Source organism: Symphodus melops, assembly GCF_947650265.1.
Source record: "Symphodus melops genome assembly, chromosome: 16".
Lineage (NCBI taxonomy): Eukaryota > Metazoa > Chordata > Actinopteri > Labriformes > Labridae > Symphodus > Symphodus melops.
The window spans coordinates 7,303,527-7,331,423 of record NC_136706.1 but is presented as its reverse complement, the minus strand read 5'-3'; the positions used below and the strand labels follow the sequence as shown (position 1 = coordinate 7,331,423).

The 27,897-nt window shown below is 40.3% G+C and overlaps 1 protein-coding gene across 1 annotated transcript in view; it reads left to right on the top strand.

Annotated features, from left to right (window-relative positions):
- lamc3 (laminin, gamma 3) overlaps nt 1-27,897 on the top strand; it is a 112,861-nt gene that overhangs the window by 53,780 nt on the left and 31,184 nt on the right. The window contains exons 7-12 of the mRNA XM_079364220.1: nt 1,113-1,211; nt 2,066-2,202; nt 3,185-3,304; nt 11,787-11,985; nt 22,495-22,604; nt 25,976-26,203. Of these exons, the coding sequence (XP_079220346.1) occupies nt 1,113-1,211; nt 2,066-2,202; nt 3,185-3,304; nt 11,787-11,985; nt 22,495-22,604; nt 25,976-26,203 (893 nt within the window). The remainder of the gene's footprint in view (nt 1-1,112; nt 1,212-2,065; nt 2,203-3,184; nt 3,305-11,786; nt 11,986-22,494; nt 22,605-25,975; nt 26,204-27,897) is intronic.

Genomic DNA, 27,897 nt, shown 5'->3' with positions numbered 1-27,897 from the left:
CGAGACTGAGTCAAGACCGAAACCAAGGCGGGGAGAGACCAAGACCATACACGGCAATGATAAATCATCATCTTGTGTGCAACAGGAATGTCACTCACTTCACTGGGAAAGTTGTGGACATATCCGGGGGATGGCATGACTGCTATTGATTTAAAATTTGGAGTCCACACAGTCTAAGACCAACCGAGCTTGAGGCCAAGACCGATTTGGACTACAACACTACCCATAGTCACTTCTGATTTCCCCCCAAAAAAGCCCTGGGAATAACCAAAACACCAAAAAACTCCCATGATTCTCCACTAGCCTGAACGTCATCTTTTGTTGCTGTATTGATTGACCCTGGCAAAAAAATCGACACATTGTATCTTTAAGCGTGGACTTATTTAAAACACCAAACTCTATTATCACACATGTAGGCTACACATGACAGCAGCATGCACAAACGCTTACACACGCACTGTTTTTTGTCATTCATGCAGCAAAACCAGGCTGTTGAGCTGAGGTGTGAATTACACAGATCACTGGAGCAGAAACAAGCAGAGACTGCAAGCTTTGAGATAATTGAATTATTTCTAATAGCTCCTCATTAAAAAAACAGATTCTGTGTTACAGTTTCACACTAAAAGTAATTAATCAATGATGGTGATCAAATCTTTTTTGACATAATCCAAGTCACTACTGATCCATACACCTCATTTATTTTAACCAAGGTTGTTTACTGAGCCTTTTTAATTTTACTGAGAGATTGTGTGCTAAATCAACCATCTTAATGCTTTAACAAGAAGTGGTGAAGTGTTGATTAAAACCCACTTTAATGTTTTTGGACCCCACGTTCGAGACTCAAGCTAAGGTTTCATGACGTTTGTGATCTGAAAGACTTTCATCAGTTTCATGGAAGGAAACAGCAGAATTGCATCTGGCTAATTATTTTAATCAAGCACGCATACTACTCTATACTCCTTGACCTCCTCAAGCGCCTCACTCTCCAATCACCTTGGTACATATCATTAAAGTCATCACAATGAAATGACCCATATTTCGAAGTCACGGTACGCATCTTTTACAGTGGATTTTTTAAAATCGTAAATCTTTGAATCACTTGTCGTCTTTAGGCCATGTGAGTGTGACCCCAGCGGCAGTTTGGACGTCTGCTCTCCTTTGGATGGACGATGTCACTGTAAGCCGAATGTGGAGGGCCAGAGCTGTGACAGGTGTGTGCAATATGACTGTTGCTTACGTCACGTGTGTGCATGCATGACCTCTGGTTGCCAAGGCAACAGTTAAAGCCCTCAGCAATGGTGCAACTGAAGCTTTGATGAGTGGTTTGTGCACTTACTTGTCTGTATAAATGGTGCTCGATAATCTTAGTTATTAAGGATAACACATTTATGATTATAATGTGTCACTTTTAAAATGAAATCATACAATTGCTGGAAAAGGAGAGCCTAAAAATACCTTAAACGGAGAAAATGTGTTATTTTAAGAAGAGATTGAAAAGCCATATTTGATTGAGTAAGTCTTAAAATAGCTCTTAGATGTGGTCCTATCTGTCTTTTTGTTTTCTTGGACAGACTGACAGTTTGTACATGGTACATCAGTAACCAGGTCTCTGTCTGTTCCTATTATGTTTCTCTGGTATCATACTGATAAACTCACTGTGACATCAGCAACACACACACAGCCCCAAGGTCTCACCCTATTGAATAATCCTCCTCTCCCTGTTTGTTGACTTTTTTTTTTTTTTTTATCCCTGATTTCATGCCTCATTGGGCGGGCCCCTCTCCTGTGTAATGTGACTAGTGTTGGGGCTGATTTTAAGCAGTGTTCCTGTCCCACCCATATGCCAGTGAGCGTCTGTAGGTCAGCGCTTTCCTCTTGGGGCCTCTGCAGCTGAGATTCACTTGGTCCCTTACTCCTGAAACGCTGCAGACCAGCACTGTGTCTGCTGCAGGGAGAGGGAGATTAAAAAAGCACACCACACGAATGCAGTGATAAATAGCTACGTGCTGCATCATATGCATGTTAATAACTTTCAACGCTTGAAGGTTTTTGTGTGTTTCTGCAGATGCATACCAGGCTTTTTCAACCTGCAGCGAGAAAACGAAGCAGGCTGCCAGCAGTGTTTCTGCTTCGGACACTCGCAGGCCTGCTCCTCGTCCAATCACTACACTGCTGTCAACATCACCTCTGATTTCACTGAAGGTATTTAATTTTGTGAACCAGCTGCTAATGAGATCCCCTTGGTTCCTGTTAGCTAAAATTAGCAAGACTGACAATCTTTTCCTTGTTCTGCCAGAATGTAACCGCCACATCCTACTTTGCTATTTGTATTTTTTAGTAAACATGTCCTGCACTGTCTTACACACTGCTGCTCCTTTGTAAATGCAATCCTAGTTAGACATGTTCGGATGTTTTAAAGTTAGAGTTCCTTCTAACATGGAAAGGCGAATAGAAAACAACACAGAGCCAATTATGGAACTCTTTTCTTTGGTTTGAGAATAAATCAACGTTGATTTAAGAGAGGGACTCTGCAAGGCAATAAAACACAGGTGTACTGAAAAACACACTCACAAATTTGACAGTAAGTGGGAGGCATAAAATGAGCTGCAAGTACAAAAACAACAAAAAAACGGATGTATTTTATGCAAAACTTCTAAAAGCATTACGAGTTGAAACAATCTAGGTTTATTTCAGTTTTAGAATTCAGATGACATGTTCACCAATCGTATCTTTTTCAGATGATATTTTGACAATGCATTTCTCCACTTCACACATTCACACATGCAGTCTCCTTTTTTAAAAAAAAGCCTTTTAAAATTATCATTGATTTTTGTCCACCAGTAAATGTATTTTTTGCCTCAGTTCGGCTTTAGTTGAAGGTGTAGGGATTTCTTAGTTGATTGTTGTTCCTTATATGGTCATATGTGTTGTATTTGCAGCGTTTTCCATACTTGTGTTTTCGTCATTTCCTTCATGTATTCAGTCTGCTTAGGTTTGAAGGCCAACATGCACAGTTTTTTTTTTCTGTTGATCACAGAAATTGAAAAAATATCTGAACATCTCCCATAACACCACAGCAAAGTACCATTTGAACACTAATATTTACCTTACATGTTGATTCTGACTGCCTGTGATGCAAAGGAGATATAGCGAAGATTCATGTTTTCTCTTCTTTTATCACCAGATCAGGACGGCTGGGTGGGCAAGTTCTCTGCAGGGCAGGAGTACCCCCTGCTGTGGAAGGAAGGGGAAGTCTACCTGCTGCCACTAACAGAGGAAGACATCGGTTTCTACAAAGCCCCTGGTGAGGCAAAATGCTAAATAATAGAGATTTCGAGTCATACATCATTGATTTTTACCTCTGGTTGGGTCAAATGGGTGAGTTACAGCCCCCGGGGGTGATATTTGGTATTGTTGACAGTTATGTTATGAGATAATAAATCCTCCAGTTGTTGCTCTTCTAGCAAATATGTAAATGATATTAGCTTTTGAGAATGTTTGTAATAGCCGTAGCTTGTTCCTGTTGTTCCTCAGTGAGATTAATCAGGCTCTTTGGCAGCGGGTCATACAGCAGTTATTCTGACACCGTTCCGTCCAATCCGTTATCAGAGCCATTAGAAGATAAGGGAATAAGCTGGCCCGGCTGCAGGACTTAAGGCCCATTTCTATCATCCGGCCCAGCAGGAAAAGGCCTGATGGAATTGGATGTCTTGGCCGTGCTGGAGAGACAGCAAAGTAAAAATTGGCTTGGTTTCTCGGCTAAGTCGCTTCTCGGCGTCAACTCGCAGCCCCTCCAGCGTCCATGCAGCCCGCAGCTAGAGGCAAAACAGGAGCAATCCCATTAACTCCGCATCCTGGAGGTCTAATGCCCAAACAAGCAGAGAACGACTCCATTTGGAAGGATCTTTATTTAGAAAGATGAAATGCTTACAGCGGGTTGTGGTGGTCAGGCTGGAACGTCATTATAAATGCATTTGGAAGTCCCTGATGTGCAAGTGACTTTTTTTTCAAGCATATGCGTGTATACACATCCATGACAATTTCTTCCATACTTTTCCAAGTATATGTACATTTAATTATAAATGTGCATCATTAATAGCGTCTTCTTAAGTTGCTTTCTTCTGCACACATTCTACGTTGATGTCTCTGTAGGCCACGACGCACAGATTAGTGGCCCAGCTCGCTGAGAGCAGCTTTATGGCAGCCTGCTTATCTACTATGGCCAGTGCTTGTTTATGTTGTTTCCACACATAATAAATACACAAATCTATTGCCTTGCCATCCCTATTAATGATCTCATTTCCTCCCGCCTTTCCCCTGTAGTTTTGCATATGTACGGTTGCTTTAAAGATTAAAACCAGAGTGGCAGTAGCTTTGGAAAGCAGCTCTGAAATTCTCTCTCTCTCTCTCTCTCTCTCACTGCCAATGTCTCTTCTTTTTTGCTACTTTTAATTTGTATTTATGCAGAAATCCCTCCACTGTGTTCCTCACCAAAGTAAAAGATAATTCTGAGTGACAACCCGACGTGGAACATCTTACAAAATGCCATTTCTGTGATTTTTGCGAATGCATTTGTCACAGCAGTTTCTCTTGGGCTTCAGCTGTGGCAGGCGGGACAGGATTCAATCACTGGATGCTTATTTTGAAAATTGAATTAGTAAAGAGAGGAGTATTTGGGATCTGTGAAGCTCATCCATCTACAGAAATAACAGCCTTTGCAGAGGTCAAGAAGCCACTGATATCCTCTTAAAAATTGCCTGGAAAATGAGTTGTTAGAAATGGAATGGAATTCAGACCGTCAGTTGAGTGTGCTAAATTTCCCATGAAAATCAAGCCAACATGGAACTTAAGCCTTGGTGCTTTTCATCATTTCATTATAGACACAGTTCAGATGTGAAGTGACAACTAAAAGTATTTTATTCCATTATTACCACTGCCTTTCTGCCTTGCAATGCTTAAAATAAGGTTAACTTCACCTAAAAGTTGGCCTGAAGATGCATCGCCATCAACTGTTATGAACACAAACGCAACAACGTCCAAATGAAGCACTGCAGCGTAGGACAGAATATAAGGGGACCTTTGTAGTTATGGTAATTAAAACATGGTTTACCTTGCGAAGATTTCGATACATTTTGGATAAAAAAAACGACTAGTGTATGTCTAATAAAGTTTATTTCTATTAATATATACAGACTTTTAAGAAAAATAAACATAGTACGACATTATGCTTGAGTTTAGTTCAAAAGTTGAACTGTAGTTGTGGATATAGCTCATTTACATCCGTGGTCCCTTGCATTAACATGAATGTAAATTCAATACCAACAATTACAAAAGGCACAAAGGTGTATTTTTGACCTCCTATCCATTACCACAATCACTAGACATCATTGCATTAATGTTAATGCGGTCTTAAACTTACCAATACAATTTATGTAATTTCTGTATCCATCTAGATTTCTTCTATCTTTCCTTTTACATGTCATATTTTCCAAGGTTGTAAATGTAGATAGTTATGTGAACATGAATCCATTCTTTCCTGTGAATCCTACTCACTGCCACTTGTCCTCCCTTGATCTTGGACATCTGCTTGATGGTTGACACAGGCTGAGTTTAAGTCCCCTGCGGTGACTCAACAGACTGAACACTTGAGCGCAGCTGCCAGGAACTATCATAGACAAGCACGAAGTACCTCCCCTAAACAGTCACTTTGACCTGCCTCCAACAACTGTGGTCACCACTTGAATCTGCTGGACAGTGATTGCGGCTCTCTTGGCTGAGCTGCTTTTCATGCTGAAGGGGGCATCATGGAACATAAGTCCTTACAGCCATCTGTTGAGAAGCTTGCAATGTTGATCCTTTTTCATGACTACAGTCCAGACCAACCTGCCAAGCCTGAAGCGGCGGGGAGAAAAAAGAAAGAAAAGAGGATGGAAGTGGAAGACAGATGGAAAATAAAGAATTTTAATAAAGGTACCCTCTAGTAGGCAAAAAAAAAAAGCTGCTTATGGATGCTTTTGTGCACACTCAAGAAGTAGCAGACAGAGAAACAAGAGCAAAGCTCCACCAGAACAGCTCCAGGCTACCTGATTCAAGCTGTAATTGCTGCTTGGAGCCCCACACTACTGTACCTGAGAGTTACCTGCTTCAAGGTCTTTATGCAAACCAGTCCAGTGTTGGCCATGTCATGTGGAAACATAAGTAGAACAGAAAGGAGATGAAGCAAGAGGAAATTTGATTTGATTCGACTGGTTTGAGGAAGAGGGCATAAGAGAGAACACCAGGGAGTAAAAGGGCAGAAACCAAGAGAAGCAGCAACTTCTGTGGAAGTTGAAGGAGTGCTTGAGAGAGAGACTCGAGTGGAGAGAATATAGAGTTCAGTATGCCTGGAACAAACTCAGTTGTAAGATGTGTTCTCTGACAAAGTCTAAAGGTGAAAGTGTTGGTTCCCATTCGAAATGGCAACACTCAAAGGCTTGTCGACAAGAATGCCATCAGAGACTCCCCTTTTGCCGTATTCAACCATCTCCCCTCCAAGAACTCGGCAGTCTGTGTGTGTTTTGTTGTCTTAACACAGTGCAGTGTGGACAGTCTCTTCATTCTCATTCAGGTGTTGCACTTGGTTGCAGATATTTGAAAGGGATAGAAGTAGTTGTGTGAGGAAATGAAAAAGGAAGATTGACAGAGACATCACAATTAAAACGATTGTTGGAATACAGTTTCATTAAAAAAGTTGTTGGACCAATTCCAACTTTTGGGAGTTTGGACAATTAGGCACAGTCTCACAAATTGTGGCTTTGAGGCTTGTTAGAAACAATTGCAAAATTTTGCCCAAAAGAGAACGTAGTCATTCTTTTTGGACCACTGTTTTCATCCATTAGTGCAATGGTTGAAAGTGCTGGCGAACACTTCGTGTGTTTTACACAAATAACTTTTTACATAGGTCTACATACACCCAAAAAAGAAACTCAATTGTTTGATTATTTTAAGCCACGTCCTTGGAATAAGGCAACTGACAGGGTTCCCCTGGGGACTTCACGAATAAATGACACCATAATGTTGAATGTTAACTTATCTTAAATCATTACAAATAAAATCATCTGTTTTTCTGTAAGGAATTGTGTTACAAAAATAAACTCATTTTGATAGTTGTTTTATTGATGCTGTAAAAAAAAAATGCATATAGTGGAAAATTAGTTTGCGGAAAGAAAAATTGTTGTAATATGTCTGCTGCATTCGTAAATGATAAACGGATAGATTAGATGTATATCTGAATTTCATTGCTTGAGAAATACTCTAGAATATGAAGGACACCTACCTCACTCATATGTGATTAGATTTCAGGTCGTGCATTTTGTGACTGCAGGCATTTCAGCGCAGTGTCCTGGCAGTGTTGGCCCCTCTTTAAAAGTTTTTCCATCTAGCCTTTACACTCAGACTGTCTGGATGTTGGTCGATGTTTGAGCCTCAGTGGGACTCGTGTTAGTGCAAAGCAGTTGTGATTTAATTGAAATAGAGTTGATTTAATTTGGTTGGAGCAGAGTCTAAAGCCCTTGATTGATTGTGAGTTCCTCTGCCATTTCCCAAAAGTTATTCAGGCATCTATCACCTGTTGGGATGGCAGCTTTATTCGTTCCTGGCAGAGTGCAGCACAGTCAGTAGAGTCCAGATCATTCAGAGTGAATTATAGAAACAAAGTGGAAATAGAATGGGCACTGGTTAAAGCATAGTTCTTGAGTAACATGCATGCCTTGAAGCATTGGCATTTGGATTTGGCAGACAGCTGGCCCTATATCCAAAAATTAAAAAGTATAATTATTAAAAAATATTATACTTTGTTGGTATAATCACATCATGTTATCAAAGCCATTGCTCTATGACATGTTAATCTAAATACTTTGAAAGTGCTGGTCAGCAGATGTATGTTTTAAATGAAGCTACAATAGCCATTTTCCTCTGCTTACAGCTATATGCTAAGTTAGGCTAACTGTTTCCTTGCCCTGAGATTTTTGAACATTCCCTTTAATTTCAACATTGTAATGAATGAGTTCACAAATATTTAAGTCTTAGTGTTCTAGCATTATTCTTTAACATGTCCAGACGACTCATCGTGGTATTCAGAGATAGCATTACTTTTTAATTCCCTCCAATTTGTCATGTGATATACAATAATGAATATAAATCTATGGCAATACACAGACAGAAGATCACAATTACACATGAATAATCCTTTGATTGTTTTATTATGGTGATTCATTACTTTGGAGAGGGACCCTCCAGTGGGGCCTTTGCTGAATCGTCTATTAGGGTTATGAGTAATTAAGCTTTGGTTTTTCCATGATCACAGATGGAGAGAGAACACAACCAGGAACCACACTGATGCAAATCAGTCCCCAGCAAAATAATGACCAGCAAGCTTCATCTGAAACATAACCACTTGCAACCATAAGGGAGCACTTTATGAGAGAATATTAGCTTGGTCACACAATAGCATTACCAGGCTCATTACCCACCGTTATGCAAGGAGTGTGCAGGATACATTTCTTTTTTTTTAATTATTTAAAAAGAAATATAAGTCGCGAGGTTCTAACATAACTCATTATTATAGCGTGTCACTTCCCAAATACAGGTTATTGTCCCCTTTCTGCATGTTTCCCCAAATAAGTGGCCCAGCTGAGACTGTTCTCAAATTGAATGCAACTGATGGCAGATGCTATTCTGTACAGTGCAGAGTGCTTGAGTGTAGGATGGACCACCCATCCCCTTACCATGCTGCATGAAAAAAATTGCCAACATACAGAACTTACGCAGCACAATGCAAATATTGGCACACAGTTTATAGAGCTGTGTTGACAGTTTGCAAAATTGTGCGCACAAATATGTTTCCTTGGGTACTGATTTTGCAAACTGCTTTAAATGTTTTCTTAACAGCAGTCTTATGAAGAGCAGGTTGTTGGAAACGCCACTTGTCCGGTGACGCACATTTTCTGTAATATTGGAGCCCTGGTGTGTTCGAGCCATCTTGTTCTGTAAAAAAAAAAAATTGTAGTTGAGCGTTTTGAGATTAATTTCAAAGTTCAAAAAATGATCCAGCAAAGAGTAAAACATTTAAAAGACACGTGTGATTTGCTGAAATTAAAACAAGTTAACATAAACATAAGTAACTTAAATTGTTCAAAGAAAGTATTTCATGGCTTTCTTATGGAGTGGTGTGAGGTGTCGTTGGGGTTGCAAGCTATCACTTCAACGGCGGTTATGGGTAAAACTTTTGTTTGATGAAGAATTTTTTCTCGCCAAAATAGCGAGCTATCTTTGACGATGGATAATCCATAGACGGCAGTGTAGACCGTTTTTGTAGCTACTGTGGACATGGGAAAAGATTTTTAGGGGGTAAATTTATATCTAAGCTTCTAAATCAAGCTGTAAACTCTGGTGTTGGAAACTGAGCCAGTGCAGTCGTGCAATGGACTGCAACTGCTTGAGTATCCGCATGAGGCTGGTTCCAAAAGTGAGTAAATGTCAGTAGAGCTCCATGTTGAAGGGTCCAACTTTACAGCAGAGATAAACATGTTATTAGCATTCGTAAAAAAAAAAAAAAAAAACAGGATGATGTCTCCATAGTTCATTTCCTTCCTCTATTTTTAAGAATCTATTAAGAATTTATACATGCTTACTGTTGTAGCTGCTTGTCAAGAGGCTGTGCTTGTCTTTTGTCTTAACTCTACCTCTTTGCCTGTTTCTGAAGAACTAGAAACTAGTTGGAATCAGGATTTTCTTAAATGGTGACACCAATAATTGCCCTTGATAGCACCTCTTCAGAAACCAGTCGTTGACTTCACCAAGACTACATGCATGTAGAATACAGCCTATGGCCAAATGTGTTTATTTTATGAGCGGTGCCTTGTTGGACTGAGGAGTGTGTATTGATCAGTTATGTAATTCAATCGTCACACACAAATCAGTTGTTTAATCACTGGTTTAGGTGTATTGAGTGAGAGGGCCCATTGAAGACATCCCCTCCTAATTGGTGACAGAATTAATCAAAGCCTCTTTTCTTTCCAGACTGACTGATTTCCTTTTTATTCTTTCTCATCAATAAGTATTGATTGTGAAACTGCACTGAGATGTGTGACAGCTCATTTCATATGATAAAGTGTTTTGTCTTTCTGGGTGATTCTGGGTGTTATTGCGTGCTACCAAGCTTCTCCCCCTCTTCCCCATTGGCTGTAATCATCTATTCGTATTGACTGCAAAGTCACATCCATGTGAAAGATGCTATATTGAGCCTGGTAAAGAAATTGCTATTGCTATTGATTCATCATGTCATTTGAGGCTTTGCCTTTTTAATAATAACCTGTTTTTCATTTTCTACAATAGCATTTCCATAAATGATTGATAAACATTTATGAAACAATGCATTGTGTGTCATTGAGTCATGTAGCTTCACACTAAAACTGAACTGTAAGTAGCAATTTATTCTAAAAGGAATCTTTGTTTATGGTAAGGCCTATTTTTCAAATCTGTAAAAAAAAAAAATCTGCCCCCCCTTTTGTCACTTTGTACATGGTGATGATATGCGGCTTATTAAAAAGTGTGATTTGTCAAAAGAACATTTATTTTTATTTTTTTAAAAGCTGGAAGTAAAGCTTCCTGATACACAGAAATGCTAATGCAATAATACAATTAATAAACAAAATGAATTGTAAAAGAAAAATCTGCAATAAAATCCATGAAATGAAGAAAAAAAAGGCTTAACTGAAATTATTATTACATTGGATTTTCCTTAACAAGTAATAACATGTTACTTCCACTAATTACTTCAACACATTACTGATTAGTACATTATCAGCCGGAGCAAAATCCTGAGTACAAGATGTCATTAAGTGCTCATGGAATTTATTAACCTGGCTGTGGACTTCACAGAGTGTGAGCCCGGCAGAGATGATAAAAGAGGGCTGTTGGTTGAGCAAATATTACACTATCAGACAGTTGACTTGCTCCATCTGACGCCAGAGGTACCTCATAAATGAAAAAAAAAAATCACCCTCTCTACTCCTTAGCCCTCCAAACCCCCAGAAGGGCTCAGGATGTACTTCACACACGATTACGCTCGAAAACAAGGTGGCAACCAAGCGTGCAAACTGTCAGTTTTGTCCACTCACCCACCCTGAGCTGGCAGAGAATGGCAGCGGAGTTGTTTTTTTCCCCACAAATTGTTATGATTTTCTCATTTTGAAGGCATAACTAGTGCAAGACTTTTGACAACAGCACAGGTTGTTTACATTTTTCATATTTCCATATTGATGGGGGGCAAGGCTTCTGTCTATTTCGATTTCAAAAGCACAAGTTGTGTGTGTTTTTCTCTTTGCCAGTTTGAAGAGTGGAGTCCAGGGGAAGTCTAGTGGTGGCTTAGATCTTTGAAGTCCTTTTAATGCGCTGTAATGAGCCTAAAATAAGGGGGTGGGTAATTACACATTGGCTCAGTGCTCCGTGTGGGCTCAAAAAGCCTGAACCCCTCTGCCCTCATTTACACACACACACAAACGCAGACACACACACACACACACACACACACACACACACACACACACACACACACACACACACACACACACACACACACACACACACACACACACAAATATGAAAACTAAAAGAAGAAGAAACAGGGGGAGTATTTCTGAATCCACACAAATTGATACTTGTTCAGCATCCAACACAACATACAACAATAATAACGCTGACTCCGCTCACCTTTCTAACATCCAACCTCTGCTTCGCTCCACTAGAGAAATTCCTGGGTCACCAAGCCTTCAGCTATGGCCAGCTCCTCTCCGTCACCTTCACCTCTGAGACGGTCGAGCTGCTCCCCGACCATGTCACCTTGCTCCTCCGTGGCTCCAGGAGCAGCCTGTCAGCGGATCTTTCACCCCAACTGGTGCTCGACTATGAACCCGGCCTTGCACCGCGGCACACATTCATCGTCAGGTACAAGAATGCAGGGTTGGAGCTGTCCGTTTGTGTCTCTGGGTGTTTCATTGTGTTGTTAAACTTGAGTCTCTCTGGAAAATACCAAAGTGTTAGCCTGAATCTGCTCATGTATGTCATATTGTTTGTTTTTCTCCACGTCTACATCTCCCTATTGCCTTACTTGTTCCTTGTTAGAATATATATAAAGTCCACAGAGTAAAGACTATCCAGGACACCCATGTACTGATTACAGCTCACCCGCATTGACTGTGCTGTCATGTTCCCTGCAGAATGGGGGGATAAGACTACAGTGATGAGCCAGCTCCCCCAAATGCCGGCTGTCATGTAGATCTGGCTGGTACAGAGCAGCAGCATTACATTTCCATTTTTACATTTTAGACGTTTAGTAGATTTCCTCAGCTGGAGTGATTTTGAGCTGCGGTGATATAACAGAAGTCACCTAAAGTGCGAAAAAGAAAAGGGTGAAACTGAAGCGCAAATCATCAATGCAATGATCAAAGAGCAGAGCAGAACAAGACCAATAGATCCCCCCCAACAGTTTACAGTAGGTTGTACAAAAGAATAGTGGGAGGTTGTGAATAAATGCTATTATGTTGGTATTAGGTATGAATAGTACCTCAGATTAATATTTAACCTCAGTTTAAACAGGTTGGTCCCATTGAGATTAAGAACCCCTTTTTCAGGGGAGACCTGACCGAGACAGTCAGCAGTCAATTGGTAGGCTGACAGTTCATTCTTGAGTTGTTGCCGTCTAAATGTCGAAGTGTCCTTGGGCAAGACACTGAATCCCAAATTGCTCCCTATTTGCATTATGCCTTTGTCATGAGTGTGTGACCAGGTAGCTGTGACATGTGCTGAAGTACCCGAGTGATCAGCAGACTCAAAAGGGACTATATAGCATGCTAACAACTGCGTGACTTAACTAAACAATCTCCTGCAAGCGAAGCATGGCACATTTTGTGAGAGGACTTCCTGGTTAACTGAAGGCTGAAAATGAACCTACACAGGGTGAGTTTGTTTGTTTGAGATGCTGTACATTCGTTAAATATAAGGAATTTGTTAGCAAAGAGTGTCACAAACTCAGCCTTTTGTAAATATATGTCAGTGTCTTTGGTGAGGGATGGGAGGCTTGAAAATATTTTGGAAAGAATGACTTAAAGAAACTGCAAACTGACAAGCTCACTTATCAGACTGTTTTTGTTCAATGTAGGGTTCACACACAGTTCTTGCTTTATTAATTGATGAAATGGGGTTCATGCTGACTGTACAGTATAATATTTTGCAAACTTCCGCTGCTGCCTAACTTTTACATTACATGGTTATAAGACAACACACAGCACATAAAATAAAGATAAATACATTTCTGTATTTGACCCAAACTTAAAAAAAATACATGGAGAAATGCACAAATGAAACTAATGAAATACCAATGCACTTTAAGTAGGACATAAGTGTCCAGGTATTATCTCAATGCATCACGTCTGAACACAATATTGAAGTCAATATAGAAAAGCTTTGCACCTTATCAAATCTGGCAGAAATTGCAGAGCCGTTCTCATTATTAGAAGCTGTCGAGGTTTTGATGGTCGGATGTATTCCTTGGGGGATTTAGAGTGTGTATGTGGGTTTTCAGGCTGTGCAGAAACACACTGTGTACTGCGTGTGTGCAGCATGCAGCCCACGTTCAACATTCTGCTGTGTTCTTTCAACCTCAATGGCAAAGTTAGGTTTTAGTTAAATATCATGTCTGATTTTTTTTTTTAGTGTCTGACTTCAAACATCTCTGACTTAAAAGAGCGATATGCAGCTAAAAAGTCAACGTTTAAAATATCTAAGTAGTTTCATTCACTGTGGAATAATGCACAATGTCCTCGACACCCACAAGTACATTATTCTCTCACCTGGTACCATTCATACACCTATGCACTATAGGTGTATGAAATGCAGGCAAAAAGGAAACACATAACAAACATGTGTCATTGTAAAGCTTCACCTGTACGTTTTAACATGGCCTAAAACATCGGTATTATTTATATTTCTGACGTGCAGGGGTTGTTCTTATTTACGGCCAAATAGCTCCAACAGCTCCAATCAGAGATGTGATAAAGATGGCAACAATCAAGATCAAGCTGTGATACACTTTCTGTCAAACAGAGCTGATGATTTTAAGGGCACCTATTACCAGTCAGATATTTGTGTAAACAAAGTGTTATTTGTGTATACAGTTGATTAGCATCTGAATTTTGGAACAGAAATGTGGACTGATTGAGTTGTATTTTGCTTAGCTAGTGTTTGTTTTTCTTTTGTCCCTGAATTCATTGTTTTTCAAATAGCCGTGTTGAGAATTTTACCTTACTGCTTTCTTTGCTGGAAATGTTATCGGTTCTCCTTCCACCAATTTGCTCTTTACCAAGACTCCTGGCCTTTTTTCTCCTTGCCCTTGAAAGTTAAGTGGTCAATCTGTGTGTTGGGAGTGACTGGAGGAGGCAGACTTGAGGTCTGAAAAGGTGAACCACGGCAAGAGAAACGGTGGGGAAGCGGCAGTGCAATCAGTCACATTGTTGTGGTGAGAATTCATTGGGTCTGTCAACCTCGGGGAGTGGGTGCAGCTGGCCTGGTCTCTATTTAAGAAGAAAAAAAAAACAGGCTTAAGTCATTCACTCTATTTCTAGTCTCTTCCCCCACTTGGCGTGACGTCCTGTATCCAGTAATCCTTCCCATCCCACTCAGCACCTCCTTCAGACTGTTTTGTTTCAATTTGTCTTAATTCTGCCCGTGTTTCTATCTTAAATTCTCCTCCCCAGCTCCTGCAACTTAACTTCCTTCCTGAAGCCAGCCCTGGAAGCCATTTCTTCCACAAGATAGGATTACATTTTCTTTGTTTTCCCAGTTTTGTTTAAAAGTAAACCACACTAAACAGACAACTGTTATATTAGAATAGAATAGAATGGTCCACATGGAAATTGACGTGTTCCACACCCCGAGAGCACTGTATTGTTCTTCCTGTGTACCCAGGGGAGCATGTTCCAGTCATTAGCTCAAAACAGCCCTGTAAACCCTCCACATGTTGGAGGGGATCGCACTCTCACAGTCTTAGGCACAATGGGCAACTGGCTGTTGAATTCCACTGTAGGGAATCCAAAAAGAAAAGCTGTGATATGTCCAATTTTATGGAAAAAGGTGAACAAAAGTTGCAGTGGGTTACAGAATTCTGAGTAAGTTGTACCTTACTCAGAGCGGAGCTGCCCTAGTCCAGGTGGGAGATGATTAAATCATGAGCAAAGAGCTGTCCAGAATCCTCAAGAAGGAAAGGTCTGGCTTGACAAAAGTTTGAATCTGCTTGTATTTTCTATGAGAGGCTTCTATCACAATTGGGTTGCTCCAATCTCTCTGAGATTGTTGGCGATCGGAGCAGTAGTTGAAGTACTTGGTCTGTTGAATGTAGAGGGGGGAAAACAGAAATTGACAGAGGACAGGTTAGTCTTTTTCGAACTGGTTTGAGTGTTTTGGGTGAAAAAAGGGAGGCCCACTTCAACTGGAGCATCATGTGAAGGAAAGAGAGAAAGCCTCTGAACAGCTCAGATAGAATAAAACTGTAGAACGCAAGGACTTCCATACCAGAAATGTAAGCAGATATTGCGTCTATCTTGGGTTTTGTTTGTGAATTTGTGGCAGCATGGAAACAGATCTTAGAGTTTGTAGATTCACAACTTTGGGCAAGAGCATTTGATGAATAGTTATAGTCCAATTAGAGTAATTCATTCACTCGTAATGATCCTCTCATTCTGCTCTTTTGTGCCCCTGTGACGTTCACAAATAACTGAAGGTCTCATCAACCACTTAACTAGCTAAGTTAAGGACCACACCATAGATAAGGTGGTTTTAGAGAATTCCTTGATGTGTGTAAGAAAACAAATTTCCTCAGTGTCACTCAGTTTGCTGTCTGAATTGTTGAGGAGCTTTTTGTAAGGGATTGGCTAGAGCATGCAGGATTGACGAATTCTCTCCGGATCCTATGGAGAAAAAGAAGGACAGAAGAAAGAGGATGAGAGAAGGACTTGAGAAAAAGGAGGAGGGATGAGTTTTTTTTTTTTTTAGGATGTGGTCTTGGTGTTGTCCTTGCTTGAGAGCTTCAATGATTTGAAACAACATCCTCTCAGTTTAGGTTTGGCCTCAGTTTTAAAAGTACCGCAGGAGATAGCTTGCTATTTATTTGATGACTTGTTTTATCTGCTGAATTGTGGTGGACTTGTAACTGTAATTGAGTTTCTTTGGCTGAAAACAGGTACCTGCTGCAGTTGTACATCCACCATCCAGATGATACACTTGTTAAGTTTAGTTTAGTTTATTAGATTATTAGATCATGGAGAAGCAGCTTTAGCTTTTGTTGCTTGTGCTACTGAATCCAGTGCCTGCGTGGACTGGGACACAATCTTTATGTCTTTTACAGATCCTCCATGTTTTTCTCTGGTGTCTGCACACTAATAACGAGTTTCCCCTTCGCACCAAGAGCAGGAGCTTAAGAAGCTCTTTGGTTCCCTTTCTGAAATGCACTGGAGCTTGAGGGACAGAGACTGTCATTAAGTTTTCTTCTCTGGTGAAGTTCTCCTACAATCTCATTACACTTCTCAGGTACACGCACAGATGCACTTCACTACATGCTCCATGTCACTCGCTCGTACTCCCTCTGCTATTCCCGTCCTCTATCCGTCACACAAAACGTGCAGACGTGTAAAAAAAAAAAACGTGTGCAAGCCTGAGCTTCCACACAAACACATTAATCCATGTGGCCATCTGGCAGTGTGATTTGAAACAATCTAATGCACCATATGTAAAAAAAAAAAAAAAAAAAAAAAAAAGTTAATGATGATAATCAGGTTTTACAAATGGCAATAGGCGTAGTTCCATTTTCCAAGTGTTTTGCTAAAGGCGTGTGAATGCATAAATAAACATGAGCGGAAAACACACACTCCACATCTCTCTTGACTGACAGCATCTGTATTCATAGCTGGCAAATATATTAACCCGTTAAGTGGCTGTGTGTTCCCACCCGGTGAAAACATCATTTCAAAATGAGATGAAGGCAAAATATATGGAAGCTCTGGGATTTGAGCAGAAGGGATTGATGAAAGGAGGAGGTGAATGGCTTATGTAAGGTATCACTCACTCTTCTCTCTGATGTTCCCTCTGTTCACTTTCTGTTCCCTTGAAACCAGTAGGCGGGGAGCTTTTATTGCCTTAGTTGTAGGTGTATGTGTATGTCTGCTGCCTGCCTGCATGCATAATATTTATGCTATAAGGAGCCCCTCAGATGCTCAGCTACTTTTTAACACACGCTTGATAAACCTTCTTCACATTGTGCATACAGCTAGTCGGGGTGATCGGCTGTTCTTTATTTTACATGACAAAAGAAGTACTTCAGGAAACTCTGCAAATGAACGTCATTAGAAGGTGTAAGAGAAGGTGTTGCATCAATCAGCACAGTGCTTGTAGTAACAGGGACATGTAGTCCCTTCTGGTATACCGAGCACATTTCTGTCACGATTTGAAAATTCACTGACTTTGCTCATAGATCAGGGCCAGCGCAGTATGTTGAGCAGAAATCGGAATCTGACGACATAAACAAAAGGATACATATTTTGCTGGCGGTGCCGAAGCAAAGTGGGAGGAAAATGAAATGTCCCAGGGTCTGTCATTTATCAACCCCCCCCCCCTCTCCAATAACAGCCCTAACAAGGCCTGTGCTCTGTATACTGTACATGCATGTATATTCCTCTGAATAGCCAGGGCTCACGTAAATATTTGCATTCCATCCATGGATAGTGTTTGTTTAGACATTACGTGTGTCTGTTAACTTCATGTAGAAAAATTAGTTCATACTAATTCAGTCAAATCTTACAGTTCACTCTAGAGCAATAATTGTACTTGTCATTAAAGCGTGTGGGAAAAAAAATACATTTGATCTCGTGGTCTCCATTAAAGCACTGGGTGCACTAGCTCTTAACTACAGTACGCCTACATGAACGCATAACATCAGTCTTGTGAAGCTTTGGATGTGCACGTCTCAAAAACTTAATGTTACACAGAGGAAAAAAAACCGAGAGCTGCTCCAACAATGGCAGAAAGCTTTGAAGCAGAGTTCACCGATCAATTCTGCAACTTTTCTGTGCAAGGCTGCAGAATTGATCTATGAACTTTAAAGGCTTTCACGTGTCCATAAACATCCTGTAAGAACTCTGGGCTGATGAGAGAATGCAGCAGGATATTATCCAGAGAATTTACCTTGAGATAACGGGAGGGGGAGTGAGGTTTACTGTATATCCTGTGACCGCTGCACAGTTCAAAGAGTGTATGCACGTCATAAAAGGGCTGCGTTGCGTTTTCTGTTCTCCATTATGTCATTCTCCGCTCTTATGTTGATAGTGCGATTCCGTTGAACTACACATAACATTGATATAAAGGCAAATATTCTCATTTGACTCCATTGGATCAACTGCTGACTTCAAGTCTTTCCTCGCGGGACCCCCTGCCCCCGCTCCTGTCTGAAAGGAATAGTCAGCTGAGATGCATAAACAGCCAGGTCAGGAGAATATTCGAAGCAGTCCTGAAACTATCTCGATATTTTCAAGAGTGAAAATTACTTTTGTTAACATTACACCATACAAAGCCGGAATCTCTTTAGGTTTTTTGTTACACTCTGATTAATGTGGCGCTCCTTCTAGTAACATGAACAACAAATAGATATCAGTATATAATAGTGATTTTGAGGGGGTCGATGGTTTTCATGGTTTTAATGGATAAAATAATCCCCAATAGTTGCAGAATGGTTCTTGCCATTTTCATTGTCAGGAAAATGTATGTGGAATAATTCTTTTTGAAATGTTTTCATGTCTTTTGTAGAATGGGGCGTAGGATGTTTCCACAATTTTACAACTTTAAAGTGACATACATTACAATACAAATACATTACATACAAACCGTGAGTAAGTGTGAACAAACAGCTTTTAGTCTGATCAGACGCACAGTTCAGGCAAAGTACATCTGTTCTTGAGAGCTTTGATCAACATCAAAACCATCCTAAAATCGTCATTATAAAAAAAAAACTAATTGTGTAAAACCTAAAAAAATACACTTTCCCTGCTCTCTTAAACATTCAATATTGATTAACCATTTATGAATGCTAGATAGGCTAGATGTACTTTATAAGAAGATCAAATATGAACAGTATGTAAGGGTTGAAACATCAACAATCTACTTTAAAGGAATCCAAGCTTGGTCATTTCCAGGATGCTTGTCAAACTGTCAGCCATAACTTTTAATAAAGCATTTTTTTTCCCAGTTGCATGTCCTGCACAGGGGCTTTGCCCCAAGGCTGATGAGGAAATCTTGTTGATAGGGACCTGAGCCAACGATAAATTGACCAATTTCAAGACACAGCAACTCTCAAAAAGTGAGAAGGATGCCAGCGTTTCACAGCTGCCATTCCATTTAGAAACACTTTACCGTAAATTCCGGACTATAAGCCGCTACTTTTTTCTCACACTTCGAGCACTGCGGCTTCTACTCCGGTGCGGCTAATGCATGGATTTTTTATGGGGGACAATGAGCTTCTGCCGCAAAAACATTTGACTTCGTCACGTCGGATCTTAATATCAGTCATTTTGCGCTTCATGCACGCACCCTCATCATGGAAAACACACGGAGAAATGCATATGATGCAGCTTTCAAGTTAAAGGCGATCGACCTGGCTGTCAAAAAAGCTAACAGAGCTGCTGCACGTTAAGATGACACTGACAGCGACAACAGAGACTGAGGAAGTGAGTAATGAAGTCATTCTGAGGCAGTGAATGGATGGACTTTTTCTTGTGAAATATATTACGGTCATCTTTTTCATCAGCCGTGTTACAGACACCGTCGGCTAGGCTTCGTATTGTAACGGTTCATGTTGTAAAGTCAGTAGTTGATAATGTGTTCATAATTCCGATTATGTGGAGAGTCAGTGAATGCACCACCGAGAACGTGTTGAGTGGCTGTATGAGAGAACGCTGGAGGAGAGAGTTGGATTGTTACGGCAAGTTATGTGTTGCTCTCTGCTGTAAACGGCGTGGTCACGGCCGACAGTGATCGGGTTATTAAAAATTATTATTTGAACGCTCTCGTCGTCCTTTAACGTCCGTACGGACGCTACAGTATTTGCGGATGTTACCGGTAGCCTACGTCTGTGTAAATAGCTCTTGTTATAGCGTGGACACCTGCGGCTTATAATCAAGTGCGGCTTATATATGTACAAATACATTTATTTACTTATTTTTAGCCGGTGCGGCTTATATCCAGGTGCGCTCAATAGTACGGAATTTACGGTAATTAAATTGTGTTTTTTCAACAGAAGATTAGCACACTAAGAACATGCTAATAACATTCTCCCATACATGTTCTAATTCCTTAATTCAAATATTTTTCAGATTAACTCTCACTATCATGTTTAATTATCCTCCTGTATTCTATCATGTCTAAGTTTCTCTCAACACATCATTAATGTCGTTCTCTCTTGATCACCACTTATCTCTGTCTCTGCTTTCAGTAAGGATACTTGTATGTGGATGTGTGTCCTGTGTTCTTTTGGGCTTTTCTCTCCTGATGATCTCCCCTCATCCTCCGCGGAGCAGGCTTAATTACAGTGTGGCTCTCCACGCTCTGCTTGGTGCTGATTAAAAGGGACACTGACGCTCCATAGGGAAAGCCTGACTGGGAGTTTGTTCACTTTCATGCACACTCTGCTTATCGCTGTCTGACCAGCTCCATTACCATGGCTTTGAGGCCCAGTTTGTAATTGCCTCTCTTTATTACTGTGCCTACATGTCAGGCCAGGGAACAAGGACCCGCCGCATAAATGGTGACTCTGTGTGGCAAGCCAGGGATGAACTCACGCACACACACACACACACACACACACGCACACGCACACACACACACACACACACGCACACACGCACACTTGAGTGCACAGTTTAAATGTGAATGCTAAGACAGAAGCAAGCCATGCACCAAATGAAGCATCAAGAAAGTGATGGTGTCTCACTAAGAACAGTTGACCTAATAAAATAGAGGCCATCACACTCACACATGGAAGGTCTAACTTTGACTGATATGGTCAACAAACTAAAGGTTTTGAGTTTTTTTTTTCTTGTAATTACAGGGTTCATTTATTATAATAACGTATCTCTTTTAACTAAGGTGCCCTTCATAATTATGGTTTATAAGTTGTAACAAATGCCTTTATTAAAAAGACTGAGAGTCAACAGCCGTAGCAGCTCTATGAAGCTTTACTCCAGGGGAAAATGTGCTCTGTCAAACTGCTTGTTAGACGTTAAAATAGCTTTAGTACTAAACACTGATACTGTATATACATCTCTTTGCTCTTGTTATGGGGTTATACGCAAACCATTTTCCAACTTTTAAAAGCCAAAGAGCAAAACGTCTGACATTCAAACATTGACATTTAAAAAAAAAATAAAAAAAATGAATACCAACACCTGTGATTCACCATATTGAAAAGTCTATCATTTTACATTTTTTACTAAAGCTCAGGAAAATAAGCAGAAACATATGTCTGCTACATAGCCAAATTCATTGACAGTTGGAAGCAAACTAGGGTGTATAAAGGTGTATATAAAGGGGTGGATCATGAATGTCTGAACACATTTCAATAGGGGTTATAATATACTTTAGTGTGGATGAAAGTAATGGCAACGGTAGTATCATCCATTTTGCCATGCTAGTGGTATTTAGATCCTAATGGGCCTTTAACTCTTAGAGCAAAAGGGAACCTGAACCTTAATCATTACTTTTAACATTTTGACAGCAAATGTAACACACATAAATGGCTTATTTGAAAGGGAGAATAATGAAATGTGATAAGTCCTTTTAGACGCCAAGTAAGTTCTAGGTGTACAGTAATTGTTTCCTATACGTAGTCATAAGGCTCACAGTACGTATCATGTGCTGCTCCGCCCCTTTTGGACGTTCAAAGGGTACAGGGGATGAAATTGTAACACAACATCACTTGTGTGGAGTTGACGCATCACTTCTCATCAAGATGGAAAGAGTTCATGCTACCTCGAGTAAAACAGGCAGATGTCAGCTATGCAGGCTGGCTTTGCAGAACATCCTTCAGCAGATGGCAAAGCTCAATGATCAAGGCCCTGAATATGTGTTGAAGTCAGCACATTTACATTTTTCTTAGCAGTGTGTGTCTGCAGGAAGTGCTGTAGATAAATTTCCATTAAAAGTCAAGCACGTGTCAGGGCATTTATTATCTTCCAAGTTGTGGGGCGGTTAGTAAATTGCTATAAAAACTATTGCCGTTGTTCATAAATCAGCCACACTATTAGAGGTTGTTTTACCTGTGAAATGTCATGCTGTTGATGTTTTGTCACAGTCTTTTTGAATTCAAAAGCACTGTGCAAATAAAATGCTAACGATGTGTTTTCTGTCTCATCATTTTAGACTTCACGAAAATGAGAGAAGATTTAAACCGTCAGTGTCTGCCTTTGAGTTCCAACATCTCCTACACAACCTGACAGCTCTCAGCATTAGCAACGCTGGAGGACACAACTGTAAGTTTGTATGATTGTGTCATTGCACACCCCTTTATTGTCTGCAATGACTTGACATAGCCCTCAATTGATGTATGTAAGACAATAAGCTAAGGCTTTATATTGTTAGGCTTCATATTGTGTGTCATTTATATTTTGCACTGTGCAGTTTGCCAACCTAGACGATACATTTAGTGATTTTTTTCACCATGGGTTGTGACACGGCAGTGGCAGGAAATTGTGTTTGTGGGGAGCTATGATAGGGCAGGATTATTAAAGCAGGAAATTCTGCTGTTTGAAAGATGGCACTGCAGTGGCATTACAATAAAAAGAAAAGATAATATGTTAATGTATAACTAGATTAACATAAAAATAGATACGTTATGCAAGTATAATTAATCTGGCCCAAAAGGGAGAACAGTCAAATAAATACTTATACAACAACCAGAACAAATACAATCCAAAATCATCATCAACACAACAAATACAGCATTAATGAAATTTAAAAGTATGAATGTAGAACTGGCTGTAGTCACATACTGTATATAGAGCAGCATTTTCCTACTTTTAAATGGAAACGGAAAAACACATATGCTGCTATCTAGCAGCCGACTGCCAGCTGTAGCTAAAGTTAGCTGAAGCCACACAGAACAGGAGAGAATTAGCCGACCTTCAGCTCGAGATGCAAACGTACAAAATCAACACATGGTTTGTCCAAAACATTCCTTTCCTCAAACCCCTTCTCATTGCCCTCTGCTGGACTTAACCGTCGGTAGATAATCCCTGACATCATCTGCATTATTCTTTGCTATGAATGAAGTGAAGTTAAATATTACATGTTTTTGCTCCATGTTTACAATTTGTTTTAGGGAAGAGGAGCTTTTTCGGGGGAGCTCAAGACCCTGCTCGTTCTTTTCTTGAACAGCCTTTGGGACTATATAGCACATGTGCATTATGCTAGAGAAAAACTCATTCTAATATTACTGAATGTCAAGCCAGTTTGCCACTGAAAAATTCTAAAAACTTCAAATCATCACACCGAGGCACGAATTATTAAAACTGCACCAGAGATTGCCCCTGAAACAATGTCAGTGTTGTTATTCATGGAATATTTCGACTGTTCCAAATGTAGCTCAGCATAAAACAGGACATTTATTCCCTGATGTAAGGGACTAGTTCTTGAAATCCTCCTCTTATTTTTCCATCATGTCCTTCCTTGCTTTCTATCTGATAGTCACTGTAAACTACGGGTGGGATCTGAGAGGCATTAAGGCAGATTAAAGCCCGGGGAAGACGGAACAGCTGGCCAAAATCACCAGCTCTCTCACACTCACTTACACCATTTTAATTAGATTCTCAGAAGAGGCATTGTGACACACACTATGACTGTGCATGCAAAAACGACTTGTACAGAAGTTTGTGCACCCAGAAAAAGAAACAAAGCCATGCATATCCCAGCCAACTGTTTACTGTAAGCGCCCGCCCACACGACTGAGCAAACAAAGTCAAACACACAGTTTACACTGCATCTACTGCACATCACAGAAGAGAAACTCTGTTAATGACTTGTGTTAGGTTTGAAAAGACATTCTCAAACAGTGTTAGAAGTGTCTTATCGCTGCGGGCTGCACGGCAAACTTTAATTTCAAAATCCCATAAAGCTGTCCTCTCATCTTTCTCCTTTACTCGTTACATTTCCTTCTGCAGCAAAGAAAGTCTTTTACAAGAGGACTGTGTTATGTTAATGGCAGCATTGTCTTTAGACTATAAAGGCAAGGCTTTGACAGCAGTCATAGTAATAGCCTTTCTTTTTGTCTGCCTCAAGAATTGACATTAAAGGTACATATAGGCATATTGGAAGTTTTGCGGCCTAATGGCTTAACGTACAGGTACTTAAAGAGAGCTTCATTGTCATAGTCCAAAGGGCGGAAGTGAACGATGGTATTAAAAGCTCAACTTTTCTGACAAGGTTTCCTGGAGCGAGGATTGATGGGGGGAACTTGCACTGCCTGACTTTAAGTGATTTTTTTTAAATTAACTGAAATATAGGGTACAGTGTCGGAAAACGGTTTTAATTGCACATTGTCCCCCGCTGAATGAGAAAATAGAATTCAGGAGGCAGAGGAGTGTAAAGGGGTAGAGGCTATGATGGATCAAGGAGAGGGAAAGAGGAGAGTCTTGCCCACCGATTATCCCTTAGAGGTGTAAATGAACTGGGTTTCATTAGTGCTGAAGGATTGGCTGGATCATGACTTGTAAAAATGAAAGACTCCATCCTCTCTCCTGGTTCTTCCACTTTCTAAGTCCTCGCTGTTTTGTCCTCATAAATGTCTCCCATTATGCAGCTATTCATTTGCATTTAGTTTATCTGTCTGTCTGACTGTCTAGAAAATGGTCTTTCTGGAGCTGCCTACCGAGCTAGCTTAAAGCTAACGAGCTAGCTGGATAGATGAAAAGGTTGCTGTCTCTACCTAACTCTCTAACTGAGTCATGTCTATCACACTTGCGAGCTAAATGTTTATCTGTGTTGCTCAGTTGCATAAACTGTATATACAAATAGACAGCATACGTCATACTCAACCCAATGAACAGGATGAAGCCAAAATATGAATGCACACAAAACAACACTCACGTAAAATATAGAACCTCAAAAAAACTGTCAATTACTTTACTTTGTTACTGTCCACCACTGCTATTCATTGAGCAGAAGGGGATCTTGAAAACTGCACAGGAACAATGTGTAACTTGTCTCCTGCAAGAATTATGTCTTTTCTTCTCGTCTTGCTCTGCTGCCGTGATTTACTCATTTGCTTTATGAAAAATTCCCCATGGTGATGAGTGTGTGTGTGTGTGTGTGTGTGTGTGTGTGTGTGTGTGTGTGTGTGTGTGTGTGTGTGTGTGTGTGTGTGTGTGTGTGTGTGTGTGTGTGTGTGTGTGTGTGTGTGTGTGTGTGTGTGTGTGTGTGTGTGTGTGTGTGTGTGTGTGTGTGTGTGTGTGTGTGTGTGTGGGCGTGCACGTGTGCATGTGTTAGTGAGCTTTATGTGTGACATTTAATGGGCACGTGTGGGTGGATGAATCTGTTATTGTGTGTGTAGGTGTGTGACTGTAAACGGTAGACACAGGCCAGAACCTGTAATGAGACAGGGAGGGAGGGACAGCACTGCAACAAATGCTAATAACCTGCTGCTTAACAAGATAAAGACCCACAAACTCACACATACACCTACACAAAAGCACACATACACGTTATACTAATTCTCGAGAAATGGTGGTAGCACAAACACTTCAAAAGGCCCCTGAGGCAACAATTACCTGTTTATCACTGACCTTTGTGAGCAGCAGTTTTATGACAAAGAGACTTTTCTGCTTTTTTTCTCTTCCATCCTCTCCAGACACATCGCAGCTTGCGAAGGTAACCCTGACCTCTGCTGTCATCTCATCTAGTCCAGCTGGCCCTCCTGCCCATTGGGTGGAATCTTGTTCCTGTCCTTTGGGTTTTGCAGGCCAGTTCTGTGAGCAATGCTCCCCAGGATTCACTCGGGAAATCCCTGGCAGGGGACCACTCTCTACATGTGTGCCATGCAACTGCCATCAGCATGGCACATGTCATCCAGAAACAGGTATCTTTTGCATATGCTAAACTGTGTTTAACTGACTGACGGTTTAATTTCTTCCTGCAACCACTCGACAAAGTTTGACCTAAAAAGCCTGAAAAGTAATTTCACAAATTAAGTGCAGAACTTTTTATATTTAAACTCCATCCGGGTGCTTTGCCAAAGTCAATTTACTCGTCACAAAGAGTGCTCCACTGCCCTTAAAACAGCTGAACAAAGTCTTCTATGGCTTTGATGAAGTTAAAAAAAAATATTAATATGAAGAAAAAAAAGAAAGTATATCAGCTTGAGCTTGAAACCTCAAACATTCAACTGAGAGTTAAATCTGAAAGAAACGCACTGTATCCAGAGTCAATCGATGCATACTTTATGAAAGATCAGTCAGCGCTCACAAGGTAATGTGAATTAGGTCTAAAATCAACAAACTTTGTGGGAGGTTTTTAGATAGATTTTAGGGTTTTATGCCATCATTTGGATAGGGCAGTGTATAGTGAAAATGAGAAAGTAATAGGATTGGAGTCAAATCCAGGAGGCCCCATTGGAGGACCATTGCCTCTGTACATGGGGCGTGATCTGACTGCTTGCCCTGCAGCCCCCTTTAATGATTTTTAAATAACATTAATTGCATGTTCTTTTTTCCCTATCAGTGCAAAGTGCAGTCGTCAAGCTGCTTCCCTGCTTTCAAGGTGATAGAAGAAAATGTACACTGCTGCCACTTTTGACTGGCTGCAGGCCAGCCAACACCTTGTGTTGCTTTGATTCAGGATTGTATCGAACTTGCCCAAAGGCTGCATAAAAATGAAATAAGATGAGATAAGATAGCACTTGATTGATCTCCAGAGTGGATATTTGGACGTTGCAGCAACCCAAAGATAAGAAGCAAGTAAATTACAGAGTTCACAATGAAAATCAAATCGATAAAATAAATAAAGGAGAGGTACATTGACCGAAAAGGAGTGACGTGAACTGTACAGGATAACTAATAAAGGCGTCTGGCACCACTTTGTTGAGATTAAGATTGAGATTCTATTTATTTTGGTCACACAAGCTGACTGCTTTTGATCATTTACTGTATGCATCCAACAAGGTCACGAGCTTGTAGGACTGATGAAACTTGCAGCTTGAGTGTTCTAGTGTAAAAATGAAAAGGTGAGTCATGTAAAAAATTTGAGGACATTGCAGTTGTCATGACTACTGATTGAGGCCAAAATGGTTTCCTTTACCTAACTTAATAAACACACTGTGTAGTAGTTAGTTAGGTATTTAGATAACAGGCACTATGGGGGACTCACTTGTGTTGCCAAACCTGAGGTGGTTATTTAAGCGGCTGCAGGTTTGGTGGGCACATCTCTGTTGATTTCCACATTAGATTGATGTGCTTCAGGTACGATGGTTGCTTCTTCCTATCCTGAATGGAAGCACTACACTCTATAACAGGATACATGTTTCCTTGTATTCATGCTATTTAAAGTTATAGAGTCAAAATGGTTGTAATTAAAACATCAGAATGATTCTTTATATATATATATATATATATATAAACACCTCTATTTACAAGTCAAGTCAAAACTTTTACCAAGACGATATTTGCTGTGCCAGCAATGTCTGCCCTCTCTTTTAAGCAGCACAACCGTTTAAAGTTGTAATATTCTAAAATATCCAACTGATCTAAGTCTCTTCTAAGTCAATGTAGTCATTCA